The 17,285-nt window shown below is 31.5% G+C and overlaps 1 protein-coding gene across 1 annotated transcript; it reads left to right on the top strand.

Moving 5' to 3' along the window:
* Positions 1–275: 275 nt before the first annotated feature.
* On the top strand, positions 276–6,417 carry LOC127728795 (perlucin-like). Its single transcript, XM_052236408.1, has 5 exons — positions 276–495; positions 2,436–2,528; positions 4,880–4,897; positions 5,377–5,591; positions 6,265–6,417. Exons 1-5 carry the CDS (start codon positions 439–441, stop codon positions 6,305–6,307), a joined length of 426 nt encoding a protein of 141 aa, XP_052092368.1. The 5' UTR covers positions 276–438; the 3' UTR covers positions 6,308–6,417.
* The last annotated feature ends 10,868 nt before the right edge of the window (positions 6,418–17,285 follow it).

The raw sequence follows: 17,285 nt of genomic DNA, 5'->3' as shown, positions 1-17,285 counted from the left end.
ATTTAACCTTTCAACAATTGCAAAGCGGTACCATTAAATTGTTCTTCTTTTTTTGGTATCCATACCAGTTTTCAAACTTGACGAAACAGTGCATTAACCAGAACGGTATACTTTATCAGTTGTTAGAATAATCTGAAGAAATGTATTGTTATATAAACGACAGTCAATCTATATATTGGTATATTAGGAAATACATGACATTTATTCATACCATACAATGGAAAATCGCTGTTTAAGCCTCGGTTTAATTTTCATATTAGGACTAATAGGTAACCTTTTCCTTAATGTTTTGTGAAGAATCGCTCCCTAGTATTTGCATGAATTACATATGTTAAAAAAGTGGTCTAACTGACAAACGTTTTCATCTAACAAGACTAGTTAATATTTTGATTAATTTCAGACAGTATAAATGCAGCATGTCCTCAGAGATGGACCCACATGGGCGACTCATGTTATTTCTTTAATGGCGACAAAATGACATGGCATGATGCTATGGTATGTAGATTTACAAGTTAGATGTTTCTAATAACTATGATGTACCAATGACAACTTTACGATCAGTCATTAACATTTTTAAATATTAACAATGATTATTGACAGGCCAAGGAATACTGTATATTTTAATTAGGCGACAAGTACATAGAAATAAGAAGATTACATGTATGTTTTTGTTTTTGTTTTTTTTTCTTTTTAAACTTTTGTCTATTTATAAAATAAATGTATTTTTTATTTACATGCATTTTCTTGTGGTAAAATCAATACTGTTCAAACATTTTGCTTGGTGTCAATCAAATACTTTCACTTTTCAGACATTTTAGTAATCATTATTTTGAAAAAGTATATATAACAATTACTGTACATTCTGATATGATTCAGCGAAGTGTATAAACACTACTAAATTTGGCCACATGACCAAGGTATGCTTAATAATAGGTCATCATACGACCTTCAACAATAAACAAAACCCATACCCATGGTAAGATATCAAAGGCCCTAGTATGACAAAATGTGAAACAAATCAAAATACTAAATCAATGAAAGACACAATATCCGAAAAAATAAACGGAAAACAAATAATGCATACAGCAACCAACGACAACTACTGCATTACAGGTCTCTTATACCTTGGCAAGAGATGTAAAAACACAACCTAAGAATAAATAGATAAAAAGGTAGCAAAGAGTTTGTCTCGGTCCTACGCACAAAAACAAATAACAAAAGACTCATACGATCAAAAGTATCGATCTAAGAGTACACGCTGAAATTAAAGTTACTTTAATGCCAAATTTGAATTAACAAATAAACCATCGGTTCCAGGATTAAAATATATTTCATTCAGTACACCGGCAGTATTTTTAGTTTAAAGACGTCCTAAGCAGTCTGAGAAAAGCATGACATGGAGGAATGCCAAAATATATATACGACAGGATGTAGGACAAATGTTTAGGCTTTGCTTTTAATTCTAATAATTAAACTTATTATGTATCAAACAACTAAAAATAAAAACAATGTAAGTACCAAAAAATATAATATTTAAAGATCTTATTACAATTTCAAATTGACAACTTGTAAGAATATTATGTTATTTAAAGAAACAATAAGCTCATATTGATCGTTTCTTAGTTTACTAGTTCTATAAACAACGTTGCAGTAATTTATAAACATAATGGTATAAAATGGTTATTTTAGACGAACATTCGTTTTTTAGAATAAGCTTTCATGCAATGTCGGATAAACAAATGTCAGAAAACAGTCGATGAGATATGTCTTCCCGAAAAATTGTGATATACTTTTTGTTTCCAAAATCCAATTCTTTATATCTATGTAAGAATCCAGTTAAATTTTTAAGTAATTTGTAATAACAAATTTCCTGATTTGAAAATTTATCAAGTTTACATAGGTTACTTTCATTGAAATCTAAAACGTCACTACAGACACACACAAGCATAGCAAATGAAGTGGGAAATATGCGCACCGTTTGAAGACGTAAAAAGAATAATCACCGCCCACGAAAGGAAAATTGGCTATAGGGAACGAAAAAGATTGTAAAAATGTAAGACAGAAATGATATTCAACAAAATCAGTCTTCATTACTAGAGTATTGTCGAGACATACGAATCCATAAATCCAAAAAAGAAATAATCACCGCCAAAGAAAGGAAAATTGGCTATAGGGAACTGAAAAGATTGAAATAAATGTAAGACAGAAATGTTATTCAACAAAATCAGTCTTCATTACTAGAACTACTAGAATATTGACGAGACATACGAATCCACAAATCCAAAAAAGAAATGATCAAACCTAGTTTAATTTTCACCAGGAATACTTAGAGTAAATCGAAGATTGATGAATTTTTTTGTATAGTATAAACCTTAGCATTGTAATTAATGGTTTTCATAATTTTCTTTACCATACATATGGAACTCTACTTTCAGGAGTGGTGTACATCTAAGGGCGGATATCTGGCTGAAATAAACAATAAACAGGAAAGCGACCAGCTCGAAAAAGTAGCAGCTAGTTGGCATTTGGTAAATAACTTTCAATAATTGTACTACTTCAAAATCATAACTTCAAAATAATTATGGATTCCATTGAGGACTACGCCAGAGCATGGGCTAAACGAGAAGAAGTTGAACTGGACACTTTGTCAGAATAGGTCAAAACAATCAGGTCTCTGATAAAACGTCGAATTCATCAGTTGAAAAACTGAGTAAATGATCGACCAAAGTCCGTTTTCAGAGACAAAAAAGCTGTGAGATGTCTATCATCTCTTCACTATAAATATGTTGGTGTTCCTGCCGACAAAGCTTCAAACAATATTGTCTTTGTATGTAAATCGTACTACTACGAGTGTCTTGTAAAAGAATTATGAATAAATTAGCACTCAGGAATCCCACATACAAAACATATCATTTGACCAGGATACGATTTTAGCCAATCATAAGTCCTTCATGGCTTCAATGAACATTACATTGAACAGCAAATCTGAAGACTTACTTTGTTTGTTTTGGATACCTAAGCTTCACAAAGTTCCATAAAAACAACGGTACATTGACGGCTCATCTGCATGTTCTACAAAGTTTTGTCCATTAAATTGACAAAATGTCTGTCTGCAGTGAAAGAGGGTCTTCAGAAATACTTCGAAACTGTTTACTCGCGTAGTGGTATTAACCATATGTGGATTCTAAAAAGCTCTTAAGTATAAAAAAGAAGATGTGGTATGATTGCCAATGAGACAACTCTCCACAAGAGACCAAATGACACAGAAATTAACATGATAATGGAATATGTAAGAACTTCTTGATAATTTTAAATCTCGATCTTTCTCTGAAATTAATTTTTGATTTTCAACCCTGTATACCACCATTCCCCATGTGAATTTGAAAACCCGTCTAAAAGAAATAATCCACAATGCTCTTCAACATAAAAATGGTAGCATACGCTATAAATTTATTGCTTTGGGATACCATACGGCATATTTTGTTAATAGTGAACAAAAGGTAAAACATGCTACACAGAGGAACAAGTGATCAGTATGCTGGAGTTTCTTCTTGGCAACATATTTGTTGAATTTGGAGGTAGATGTTTTCAACAAATTGCCGGCATTCCTGTGGGAACGAACTGTGCTCCTCTCTTTGCCGACCTCTTCTTATTTTCGTATGAGTCGGAAACCCTCAGACACTTGTCAAAAACAAGAAGATCAAAGAAGCTAGATCATTTAATTTCACATTCAGATATATTGATGATGTTCTTTTCATTAACAATCCAAACTTTTTCTGATGGGGTTCCAATAATATATCCTCCAGAACAGAACTAGAAATTACAGAAACAACAGACACGGCTTCCTCTGCCTCATTTTTAGACTTATACCTCGAATTTGACATATGCGGTCATCTCAGTACCAGAATCTATGACAAACGAGACGATTTTAATTTTGAAATTATAAATTCCCCCCTTTACTGTTTAGTCCATTTTTGGTAATATACTTTTGGCGTGGCTCGGTACTTATACATCCCGCCATTGTATTATTGTGCTATGGTCAATTTTGTATTCTTGTCTTTCATTTTTGCTTATGTACTTTGTGTATAGAGTGTCTATATGCCATTTTTTTCTCTCTGTTGAAATAGTTATTTGTTTTTATAGTGATTAAGATTACATTACAATGTCAACTGATGTATCCCAATTTTTGACATTTTTATCTATTATGTCTGTTTGTTTTGCTCACACATTGTTGTCAATATAATGGAATTGTATGCGACTGTCATACAAGTAAGAGGTTTAGCTAGCTATAAAACCAGGTTTAATCCACCATTTTCTACATAAGGAAATGTCTGTACCAAGTCAGGAATCTGACAGTTGTTATTCATTCGTTTGATGTGTTTGAGCTTTGGATTTTGCCATTTTATAAAGGACTTTCCGTTTCGAATTTCCTTGGAGTTGGGTATTTTTGTTATTTTACTTTCTACTCCTTTTTGCTTGCTCCACACAATAAACAGACTGTCTGGGTTTTGCTCATTGTTAAAAGCCGTACGTGATTTATTGTTGTTACATGTAACTTCTGCGTCATTTGGTCTATGGTGGAGATCGAGTTGTCTCATTGACAATCATACATGTACCACATCTTCTTATTTCCACAGTGTGTACTTTTGAGAAAGTTACTACAAATTGCTTCTTGAAGATGTGATGGAAACGTGGTTTTATCATTAGCTGGGTTCCTTCCTTTAAAATTATAATAATGTATTTAGTTGATCATTATCATTAATACTAGCAGTAGTAGTATCAAGTCAACTTGAACCCTTTACATCGACAACTGTATTTTTGCTACCATTTTGTCAGTTTGTAAATCATTGTTACTTAGTATCTCGTTTTATTTTTGCAGGGAAACATTACACAATATGTAAGTAAAATTGTACAAACTAGATATGAATGATATTTACAATAGCAGACAATATCCAAATACTTCGTTTTCTCCTTTTTTCACTATAAATTCATCGAAAGGTATTTTTTGTTGTGTTTATTTTTTAAATCGATTAAACGATGTATTGATTGTTGGTTCCTCACTTTCTTGTTCAATCTAAAATGTATTTACACTGCATTTTGATACTGAATATTGCTACATTCTAATTGTATAATTGGTTTGATCATCTATGTATTTTCAAAATCACTATTCTATGCACATATTTTTATTGGTATCTATTTTACTATTTATTACCACTATTATAACTGTTGGTGTTCTATTGCGTCATCATTATGTACTACATACTTTTTTTTTTAATCACAAATTTTATTTAAACGATTGTTTGAAATACTTGTCATATTGATTTTAAGTTTCATACATGACATTTACACTTTTGATCATACGTGTTTGTACCACAGGAATTTTATTGGTTAGGAGCTCATGATGAACAAACAGAGGGTGTCTGGGTTTGGGAAACTAGTCAGAAAAGTCTTTCTTATACCGACTGGTATCCAGGTGAACCAAATAGTTATGCTGGGCACGAAGAAGATTGTTTAGCCCTTTTCAGTCTCACAAGATTTCACTGGGTAGACTATGAATGTCATAAATTGACAAATTTTATTTGTGAAAGTCCGTAAGTTCTAAATATATGTGTGCCGTAGCTTTTAACTATATTTATCGTGAAATTTAATAAACTGGGTTTATTGCTGGAACTTTTTTATTAATATGAATTAGAAGAAATGTAATACGCCTTATTGGTTGATTGTTTGAGATTTCAATCTGCATGAGTTCACATAAAATTTGTCTTGAAATGGCCAAGTAAATGTCAAAATGACATTATAATTTAATCCGAATAATAAAGATTTATCACACATTCTACATTCCTTCATTGTTTTTCTATATTGTCAATAATAATAAAAACATAGACGACCATATGTCTGATAACGATGATTCAAGCGCTAGTGATAAGTCTTATGTAGACTAAACGCGCATCTTGCGTACTAGATTATAAGCCTGGTATATTTGGTTTGAATTGCAAGCTTTGTTAAATATATTTATATAAAAATTGAATGTTAATAATCTTTCATTATATCACAATGTAAGTAAATACTTCAAAACAATAATCAACTTACGTACTCAATTCATAGGAAGTTTAAAAAATACCAAATATTACAATTTTAATGATTGTTATGAATATATCATAAAATGATGCAGCCACATGCCTAATAGAAACTTAGGTAATAGACGTGTAAGATGTTTTCAATAAAGATGCAATTGTTATATATGAGTTCTATGTCACTTTTCAGCTTCTTAGAGACATCGACAATGGCGTCAACAGAAGGCAATTAAAATATAATCCAATCTTGTTGCTCAGTCTTTAGTTTTAATGTAGTGTTTTGTAGACTGGCTTTTTTATTACATTCCTCGGCTATGTACATGTATATAGTTTAGTTGAAGTAGCTGACCAGAAATTTTGAAGATCATAATAAATACTATAAATCAGCTTGATTCTGAATTTTTACAAGCTTTAGCTTTATCATTTATGATAACTATTGAGAAAGCAAAATAACTTTGAATCTTTCACAAAATACATAGGATAAATGGCGAAAAGTGGCAAGTATTTACATTTTTGCCAAATTCGAAAAGCTGTTTAAACCATGTTATATGTAACATGACATATTACGGTCACACTCTCTAAAAGACACGATTGATATTGGTATGATTACTTGTAAGGAATGTCTTCGCTAGGTTTTTGTATGAACAAGTAAAGGAAAGAGTTTCGTAACCAACCTAGTTTTTAATCCCAGGTATATATCATCACTATAAACAACCTAATGTCATGCTTTTCAAAAGTGGTATTCAGATATTGAATATACCCGACACGTGTGGAGTTAATAAATCTTTTCGAAGTTACATTTTGATGTTAATACTAGCTGTAGTTGCATATTTGATAAACGAACAAACTACTTAAAAGCTTAATATTTCAGACGGTAGAAGACCTGGATGCTTCATACTTTGTATATAGATTCCTTTTGTTATGAAGTTTCCGTCTGTCATATGTCCATTGTCCTTGACCTCATTGTCATGGTTCAGTGACTACTACGAAAAAAAGTTAAGATTTTTTGTAATGTTAATTCCTCTCTTATTATGAGTAATAGGATAACTATATTTGGTATGTGCGTACCTTGCGAAATCCTCATGCCTGTCAGACAGTTTTCATTTGACCTCGACCTCATTTCATGGATCACTAAACAAGGTTAAGTTTTTGTGGTCAAGTCCATATTCCAGATACTATAAGCAATAGGTCTACTATATTTGGTGTATGGAATGATTGTAAGGTGTACATTTCCAACTGGCAGGTGTTATTTGACCTTGACCTCATGTTCACGGTTCATTGCTCAATGTTAAGTTTTTGTGTTTTGGTGTTATTCTTAAACTATAAGCAATAGGTCAACTGTGTTATTCTCAAACTATAAGCAATTGGTCAACTATATTTGGTGTATGGAATGATTGTAAGGTGTACATGTCTGTGGCAAATATCCTCTGATCTTGACCTCATTTTCATGATTCATTGGTCAATGTTAAGTTTTCCTGGTTAAGTTTGTTTCTTAGATACTTTATGCAATAGGCCAATTATATTTGATCCATGGAATGATTGTAAGGTGTACATGTCTATTTGACAGAGTTCATCTGACCTTAACCTCATTTTCATGGTTCATTGGTTAATATAAAGTTTTCAAGGTTTGATCTGTTGCTTGTATACTATAAGCAATATGTTCGGCGAATGGAATGATTGTAAAAAATTGAAAACAACACGTAAGGTGCACATGTATATTTCTGGGTTGGTTTATCTGACTTTGCCCTCATTTTCCTGGATCATGTTAAGTTTATGTGATACATGTTGTTAAAACTTAGGACTATCAACATAAAATCAATGCTCTGTAAAGCAGGCGAGACATTTCAGCGGGTGCACTCTTGTTAATAATTTTGTATAAAATCATAGGGTGTTTAAACTACTTTTTTATATTCAAATATCCTCGCATGGGATAAATATTTGCTTGAAATCAATTCTGAAATAAAAAAAACATGTGAAATCGAACAATTCTTTTCAGAACGCATCATTATAACATCTTATGGTCACGTTTTCTCTGGAACTGATGATAACTCTTTTTTGTAACAATATTTTACATATATATCAAATCAACCCATCGTACATGCGAACACTTTTAGTAGGTACTCGGTTCTGTTTATCCAATGCAATAAATGAAATGATGGAAATATAATTGCGGAATGCGTCAATCAGACAGCAACCCAACGAAACAAAGAATAAAATAACATATAATTTAAAACGTGAAGTCTTCAATAAGTCCATACAGTTTGTCAAGCTCTGAATCGCACTGACTGCGGATAGCCTCAAATAGATATAACAGAGACTATCAAAGATCTTCTATCGACTCAAAATACCAAAGAGAATGAATACAATAAGATATAACACAAGAAATCCAATTTTGATCTAAATCGGTCATTTCAATCTGTTAATTTTCATACTTATATACTGCCATAAATTCAGTATTGTTGAAAAAAATCGCTTGCAGTCAATTAAGATGTGTTCAGTCTATGTTCATACTGTTGTTGTAGATGTTATTTACTTCATCAACGTCAAACTGAATTGTCTAAAAAATCTACTGAACAGTACTGAATTTACCGCAGTGGATAAATCTGAAAATTGAATGAAAAGCTGACATGACTGAATAATTAATTGTTCAGACTTATATATTCAAAATTTTTTACTAGGGTAACTAAGTCAAACATAAAGATAACCACTAAATACGTTGTTTATGTGGGATAACCGCATGACTGTATGGTAAAAACAAGTTTTTCGCCACAAGTCTTTATAATTATTACATGATGAGCGCTCCTAATAAATGTTATTTCAGAACCACGTGTCATGTTCTCTGAGATGAATGTTGTCCGTTTGAATTATCTCGGGTTGAAATCATTGCTGGTTAACCAGAATACAATCATCCCACTTACAAGTATTTCCGTACTAGGATTGCACCACAAACATTCATCATTATATCTGGAAAAAGATTTTAACAAGTTGTATTTATTTTCCTTATCCTGTGATTGTCTATTGGATATGGCTGTATGGATGGTTCTATTGAACTTTCATACAAGGTTTTACTGTCTATGTGATATGGCTGTATAGATGTTTCTATTGAACTTTTATACAAGGTTTTACTGTTTATTGGCTATGTCTGTATGGATGTTTCTATTAAACTTTCATATACATGTGTTACTTATAAAATTGAGAATGGAAACGGGGAATCCGTCAAAGAGACAACAACCTGATCAAAGAGCAGAAAACAGCCAAAGGCCAATAATGGGTCTTCAACACAGCGAGAAAATCCAGCAAGCGGAGGCGGGCTTCAGCTGGCCCCTCAACAATAATATATACTAGTTCAGCGAAAATGGACGTCACACAAAACTCCGAAACATATAAATGAACCAATTTTTTTTTTTAAATACAAGACTAACAAAGGTTATATGAATAGAACGAGACGGGAACTAGCAAAAACATAATGAATATGTTTCCATATAACGGATTTTTCATTGTTAAAGACTTTTCGGTGTTACATGCTCATCAGGAAATATTGATAAGCAAATAAGTATTCAGTATCTTTGAAATATTAGGCAATTCTACTTTGAGATGAAGATTATACCTTGTATGCGTATATGAAAGAATATAAATACCAAAAAGTTTAGTTACAAAAAATTGGCACATTTTCTCGTTTGAATTCGTTTGCATTTTTCATTTCGAAACCTTTTATAGCTTACTAAGCAGTATGGGTTTTGATCATTGTTGAAGGCCGTACGGTGACCTATATTTACTATCTTCTACGTCATTTGGTCTTTGGAGGAGAGTTGTATCAATGGCAATAAAAACACATCTTCTTTTTTTTATTTAGACTTATCGCTGTTTAAAATAAAATTTGGTAGTAGCACAGACTACAAACTACAACCTTTTGTATTTTATGGTAAACGTTAGAATGAATATAAGATAAATTCTTTATTTCAGACTCAAAATGTCCATATGTATACATGACAACAAATATTCTGTCTAAACAGGACACAATGTTAAAATATTTACAATATTAATATAAGTTAAAAATCAAGGTATAACTCATTGTATCATACTCTTAACAATGTTGAAGTATACAATAAATCGCTTCTGAGAATTGTAATAACCAAATGTTTTTTAAATATTTGCAAGCGATTTAAACAAACTAAACATTGACTTTCGTATTACTTCATTTATGACATACACATTACTACCACTACATTTATATTGAGATCCCATCATAATTCTGAAAGCATTATTATACAGTAATCGCATCTAACTTACATTTTTACCATAAAGATTAACAACAGACATTCATACAATAAGACTGAAAAAAATTGAATCGTAACGCTCGTAGAACATTTGCTAAATTTTCGCTTCAATTTATTAATTTTCCTGCATATACTGCATATATTGTCTCTATATTTTACAATCATCATTTTTAAATCATTACAAACCATATGTCATAGATATTTGAATTCATCAACAATTTCTAATAAATTGTTTCACATTGTAAATAACATTTGGGCATATTGTAAATCTGCATATACTTTGTTTGAAAAATCAAACATAGATTTCTTGACATTAAATAAAACACCAATATCATCAGCAAATTCTTTACAAATAGATAAAAGTTTTCTAAACCCAGTAACTAACGGGCTCATTATACACATATCATCAGCATAACTATAATTATTTAAGGGTGTTTTATTCAAATAACAACCAACATTAGCCTTTGCTAGTCTGTTAGTCCTGTATGTGAACTGACTAGAAATACATTCTCCCCATCTAAATATATCGGATTTTCAAACCAATTCATTACAAAACGAATAATGTAGCTTCGGAATGTCTCATTTTAACAATTTGTGAAGTATTACTCTATCAAAGCCTTTTTTATATCTAAAAACAAACATGCAACTACTGCATGAGCTTCCATGATTTCCATAAAAAGTTACAATTATTTTAAATACAAATAAACATGTCAATGGAATGACTACCTATCAACCCAAGTTGATGATAATGCTGATTTATGTTTTGAACATAACTTACTCGTTTTGTGTGGCCCAAATATATATAAAGTATATAGATAATGCAACAGCGAACAGAATATACGAAATAATTAGGAACATTATGTCAATTGTTTTGACTAAATCTTTAACGGATAGGTTGTCACTTGCTTCTGGTTTATCCTCAACCGATAGTTGAATACATTTCTTTTGGCAAAAACAAACAGCTAAGTACTGTACACATACATTTATATCATTTATGTCTTCAATATAATAGCTGTTAATACTGCAGATGACGCATATAACAATTCCTCCACTGATCATCATTACTATTACCAATATTAACAACAGTAGGCATATTGGATTGGACGACGCAGGTACCGAATTAGATACAAGTGTCAGAAATATTTCATAAGACAATAAGATTGTCATTCCAAGTGATACACGCTCACCAGATTCTAACGGCAGAAGGAAAACAAGTGGATTCATCAGAGAAAACACAAATGCTGGGAGAATCACGACGACGACATTATATAAGGGTTGTCTTTTGATTGAAAGTTCAAAGATAAACTCGACTGTGACGTTTTTATAACGTACAAACTGACGATTTGCCGTTACAGTCCAGTCAGAATTTTTGGTGAAATAGGTCATGATAGCCTCATCCGCAACTGGAATGTATCTAACATCATTAACTTCAACACCCCACATGGCAAAAATAAATTGACATGTTTGTGTGTCAAATGGAAATCTACGAATGTCTGATGGGCATTTTGCATTTAGTATTCCACCTGGTGTCCAGTTAACCCTTCCACTATGGGAAATACGGGCATAGAACTGAGCGTCATGGCCGATTGCTTTTAATTCGTCTACACTGTTTTCCATGTGTATGTATGGTAGCCATATATCGTTCGTAGTAATTGTTATACTTTCCTTATTTCCGTAGAGGAGAGGATCCCATGTTAATCTCAAATCATCCCACTTAAAATTTATTGCCGTTGTCAAAGAAATCGTTTCCTCACTTGCATAAAATGAATTAAGAACCAATGGAGTCAGAGTGAAATATATATCCAGTGGCTGAGTTTGATTCCATGTGGGTAATACCTCCTTTTGATAACCATTTGTGATGTTTTTGTATAGCTTTGAAATGTCCGGTAAAATCTTGCATGTTGCATGAACCACTATAAACATAAAAATATACAGCAAAAAAGATATATTCTTCGACGTCATTTCTAAATTTAAATCAATTAGTTACCGAATAAGGTAGAGTTGTCCTTTTAAGTTCTTCAATTTCTCAACTTATGTTTGCATAATCAAAAAAAGTGTTGGGTAAACGTAGACATGATGCTGATTTCAAATGATGCGTTCCGCCAAAAGTAAACATTTATTTGTCATTGACAGGGTTTCCTCTTAGCCATATAGAGGTTCTTTTTACAGTTCTTGATTAATTTGCATGTTTTGATTAATAACAAAAATAGAGTGTATAGGAATGTAATTGTTCTATTAAAACGAATGTTATTCACATAAATATTCGTTGATTAAATAGATGTAATTAATTAATGTTCTTGAATGTTCCCAATTGCAATATTATTTAAGTAATGAGGTTTTTGAAAGTTTCGTTTAGGGATTGAATCAAATTTTCTTCGTTTGTTTGTTTTTAACCGACTGGAACCATTTCTAATTAAAAAGCTTAGCAAAACGTCAGCATTGAACTCTGAAATCATATTTTTAGTTCTTTTGTTCTCGGTGATATAAATAAATGCTTGAAACCCAGATGCATTACAGTATTAAATTATTGGTACGTGATTAAATAAAGACCAATGCTCTCACAAATAAAAATAGTTTGAATTGTAGTATTGTATCAATCTTTTTAAAAGAATTTAGCCTATTGTAGTCATTATCTAGAAAATTATTGAAAGTCACATATGTCATTTAGTCTGCATCATTTTCATAAATTTCAACGTTAATTCAAGAACCCCAGACTGTCCCTGGACCAATGAGCGATATAACTGCTTGTGTTAGTTTTAAACATGAGAGTACCACAAGCCCAATTGTCAAAACTCTAAATCTGATGTTGATATGAAATATCATTAATAATATCATTTTCTGTTAATTTACTGTTCGTTATAATCCTTCGAAGTTTTTTTTCACCCTAGGCAAAGATTGCTACAGCAAGATTTAATTTTAAATGTTCTTTAACTTCAAAATTGATTGCTCTTTTAAATGCTTTACTTCTAGCGCAACTGATGATTCTTGTATCGACAAGTCGCGCGTATTGTCTACTGAATGATTATCCTGGTAGCTTTGATTACTTTTTAGAAGAAAAACTTCTCATTAAAGTACAATATTATTTTACATACGCTTAGTTAGATGTAGCATATACGGTTACAATATGATATATTGAATATTGGTTTTATGTTTGCATTTACAACGTTTTGATATAGACAGTTGATTTTAGCTTAAGTTATAACCTTTCAAATGCATATTGTTATCTTTCCAAATCTTTATCTAAATAATTTTACCGTCCCTACACCACCTTACACAGAACGAACGGGTGTATCAGGAGTTTTAATGACGGAATGTGTGGTTGTGTTTGTAAAACAGTTTAAACATCTTAAAATTGTTTATTGTTGAAGACCATTTGTTGACCAACATATTTATCATCCGCCATGGAAATCCATACTCAGTCAAAATGTCAAAATGTTACAATTGGTTGAATTACAAACAAGAGGATCACTCTGGTACCTAAAGATCTAAGACGAAAAAGAAATACAACACTTTATACATTTCATACGTCCGACGCGCGTTTTTTTTTTTGGACTTACCTTCATCAGGAATGCCCAAAGCCGAATATTTGAAAGCCAAGGATGTATTAAAATGATTGGTTGATTTAGTGGTATGACACGTATACTAATAAAGAAAAAAGAATTTGAGTTTGAAGGCTTTGGGATATATATAACTTAAAATCAAATAATGCAAAATTATATAAGGAACATCTACAAAGATCATATAGTAGTGTTTGCATTGTTTCCAATCTTTACCTATAAGGACCAAACGAAAAGCATTGAAAATAAGTCCTTCCCAATCATGGACTTAAAACTAAAAATTGTCCTTCTTCACAATTCTACACTCACAACTGAAAATCATAATGGAAATTTGTCGAACTTTTTTTCTTCGAAACCACTGTATAACATAAAACAATATTTTAATGTATGCATACCACATCTCCTCGTTTTTATATATAATAGATAAATATACAACTCCATGGAAAAAAAAATCACATTTCCACTAACTTAAGTGATCATATTAGTTTTTTTCCCCAACAGACATACAAACATTTCAATTGATGTCAATTTCAGTTTTCATTCTCATCGACTTTTTACTGTTATTTTTCTGAATATGAATAAAAAGAGATGTGGGGAATAAGTAAATAAGACAACAATTTAACGACACAAATATTCAAAAGACATCTTTAGGTCAACATACAGTCTTCGAGAATATGCAGGTTTAAATATAATATATCCAGCTCTTAATCTTCTAGGGACTTTCGAAAGAAATCAAAAAAGATATTATTAGTTTAAAATTGCTAAAATAAATGACGTCATCTTACTTAAATCATAATTGTTGCCTTTTTGGTATAGAATTTGTCACGACAAAAAATCTATCTTCTTTTCTAAATGATCCTTAGTAAACCTCTACATAATTGGAAATCACACGACATATTTTAATATAATATATTTGTTTTTATATCAAGGTGATGCAAGAGGCTGATGTTGGTTAAGGCTTAATAAAAACATAAACCAATGTTACTGTTTGAAAGAGAAAGCTTGATTTTCCGCATCGTAAACTTTCTGTTATTTATTTTACATAAAATCAGTAAAAGAAATGTATATTGTTGAGAAGCATATATTACAGAGGTAGAGCTGCTTAGATTATGTTCATTGTTCCCTCTTTGTTACATTTGAATCCGCCAATAACTCATTCCTTCAAGCTGCAGGCGCTTATTACCGTTCATTACCATGACACTGAAAAATAAATTTTCCCAGAATCTTTTAATTGTCATGAGCAGAACGACGGCCCCACTGGTGGAGCAGTTACCATGTTTTCAGTAGCTGGACAAATAAAGTTAGTGATTAAGGCATGTGGACATTCAAATAACTGTCATCTTGAAGAAAAAATTAAATCATAGCTTTTACGCAATTGTTTACTTTATTGGAGAAGGTAATCTTTACCTTGATGAACTCCTGTTATGCTTGCATAGTTTGAGTTATTTAGACAAATTTTAGTCTATATTTCATCATGTGTTATAATTTGTGTCTAAAAATTCGAACCTGCTACTAAAGAAAGCATGCATTTTTTATCCAAGCTACATATAACATCATACCTTAATGTTTCAAACAAGAACTCACGTAATTTGTTTGTAATGATAATTGAAGGGTAGCGTTCAATATCATAGCCGCTACGTAGGGCGATGTAGAATTGAACTACTGAACATATAGCTAGCCTAGTCACTAAATAGATCTAGAAAGTCCCAAAAAATCATCTGAAGAATTCAAAATAGCGTAGGCTGATAATTACTATCGACGTCAGTTTTAATAGTTAGTAACGTAAACATATACAGATATCTAACGGCATAGCGACTCAGAAAATTTGGTACCGTTACTGTTGTTGGTCATGTACATATATTATGAGAATGTATTTTTGTTCATGCAAACGTGGATATATGACAATCAACTCGCACCAGAAATTATTCTACGATGAATAGAACTTTTATATAAAATATTTCAAGCATGAGTTTCTTGCTTAATTCGTCTTATATACAGTTTTACGATAAACGTTTTATTTAATTTGGATTATAGAGTCACGCTTTGCACTTAAAGAATTGATATTTCAATTGACAATACAATTTTCTAGTCATGCTATGTATTGATGAATGAAAGTTTGTAATTTGCCTTATAGTTTTTGTTCAGGCCAAATTATTGAATTTGTTTTTTAAATATTCTATTATTTATGAAAAATTACTCTTAAATGAGCGATTCTGGCAACCTTTAATGAAGTCCTTTCTATTTCAAGTTTTGCTTTAGTCACTCGTAAAGGATTAACACTTTCCTCTTGAAACTGCAAACAATATGATTTAAAAGGCATATTTTTTTCACTTCGCTTAAACACTTTAGTCAATTTCTTCAACGATGTTTTGATATTTATTGTAATCCATAACAAGTTAATCACCTTTTAGTTAAATTGAACTTCGTCATTTGCAATAAAGATATTCTTATTGATAATAGATAATACATCACTACTCATTTAGTAATGTAAAACTAAATTAAACATCAAAAACAAATCAACACAGAATCCCTAGAAATTATTCTTTTTGTTCTAACTGTCAATACATTCCATCTACACTAAAATTTGGCAAACATTGACATACATTTTTGTAAATTGATTTCTTCAGCATTTCAACAAATATCACTTAAAACCTGTAAATATTTATTTAATCTGTCATTCTATTACATTTTATTTATAGATGATAATATCACAAGCTTTGTTATTTGGATAATTGTACTTAGAAAAAGTTTCAGTGCAATTACTCCTACCCTTGTTGAAATACAATCTAACCTGTTTTGATCATTTATCTATATGAGGAAAAGAGTGTGATAATGTCTGTAATTTATTTTCCATTTATTAACATCCTTAGTTACGCAGCCATGTTTGTTTTGTAAATCTTTAAAATAGTCATCGAACCTGTAAGTTTACCGATTGTGTCTTATTTCCGATTGTGACTTTTTTGGCTGAGTGTTAATTCACAATGGGCGTGATGCATACATAGCAGGAGACAATTACCCTGTCGACGCAACAGTTCTTGCTATTTTGGCGTTAATGGGACCCCCCCCCCCCCCCCACCCCCCCCCCCCAGTTTTGTGTTTAACTTGTATCTTTCTACTGGTTTTATGAGAATTGAACATTGGGAAATTTCTATTGCCTTAAATCTGAATCTTAAATTTGGCACTGACCGGAACCAAATTGTTAATTCTTATAGTTTCATTTTGGGCGTTAATGCAGATTTATATTTATAATGTAGCCTTTTTTTTGGGCTAATCAACACACACACCACACTTTTCGTTCGAATTGTTGAAAGGGTGGTGTATAATGTTGAAAAATACTAGACTGTTTTTATAAACTGAATCCTGTATCCTTATTCCTT

This window comes from Mytilus californianus, unplaced genomic scaffold, assembly GCF_021869535.1.
Source record: "Mytilus californianus isolate M0D057914Y unplaced genomic scaffold, xbMytCali1.0.p SCAF_2, whole genome shotgun sequence".
NCBI lineage: Eukaryota > Metazoa > Mollusca > Bivalvia > Mytilida > Mytilidae > Mytilus > Mytilus californianus.
Note: the sequence above shows the minus strand (reverse complement) of the source record. Positions and strands in the feature narration are given on the sequence as shown.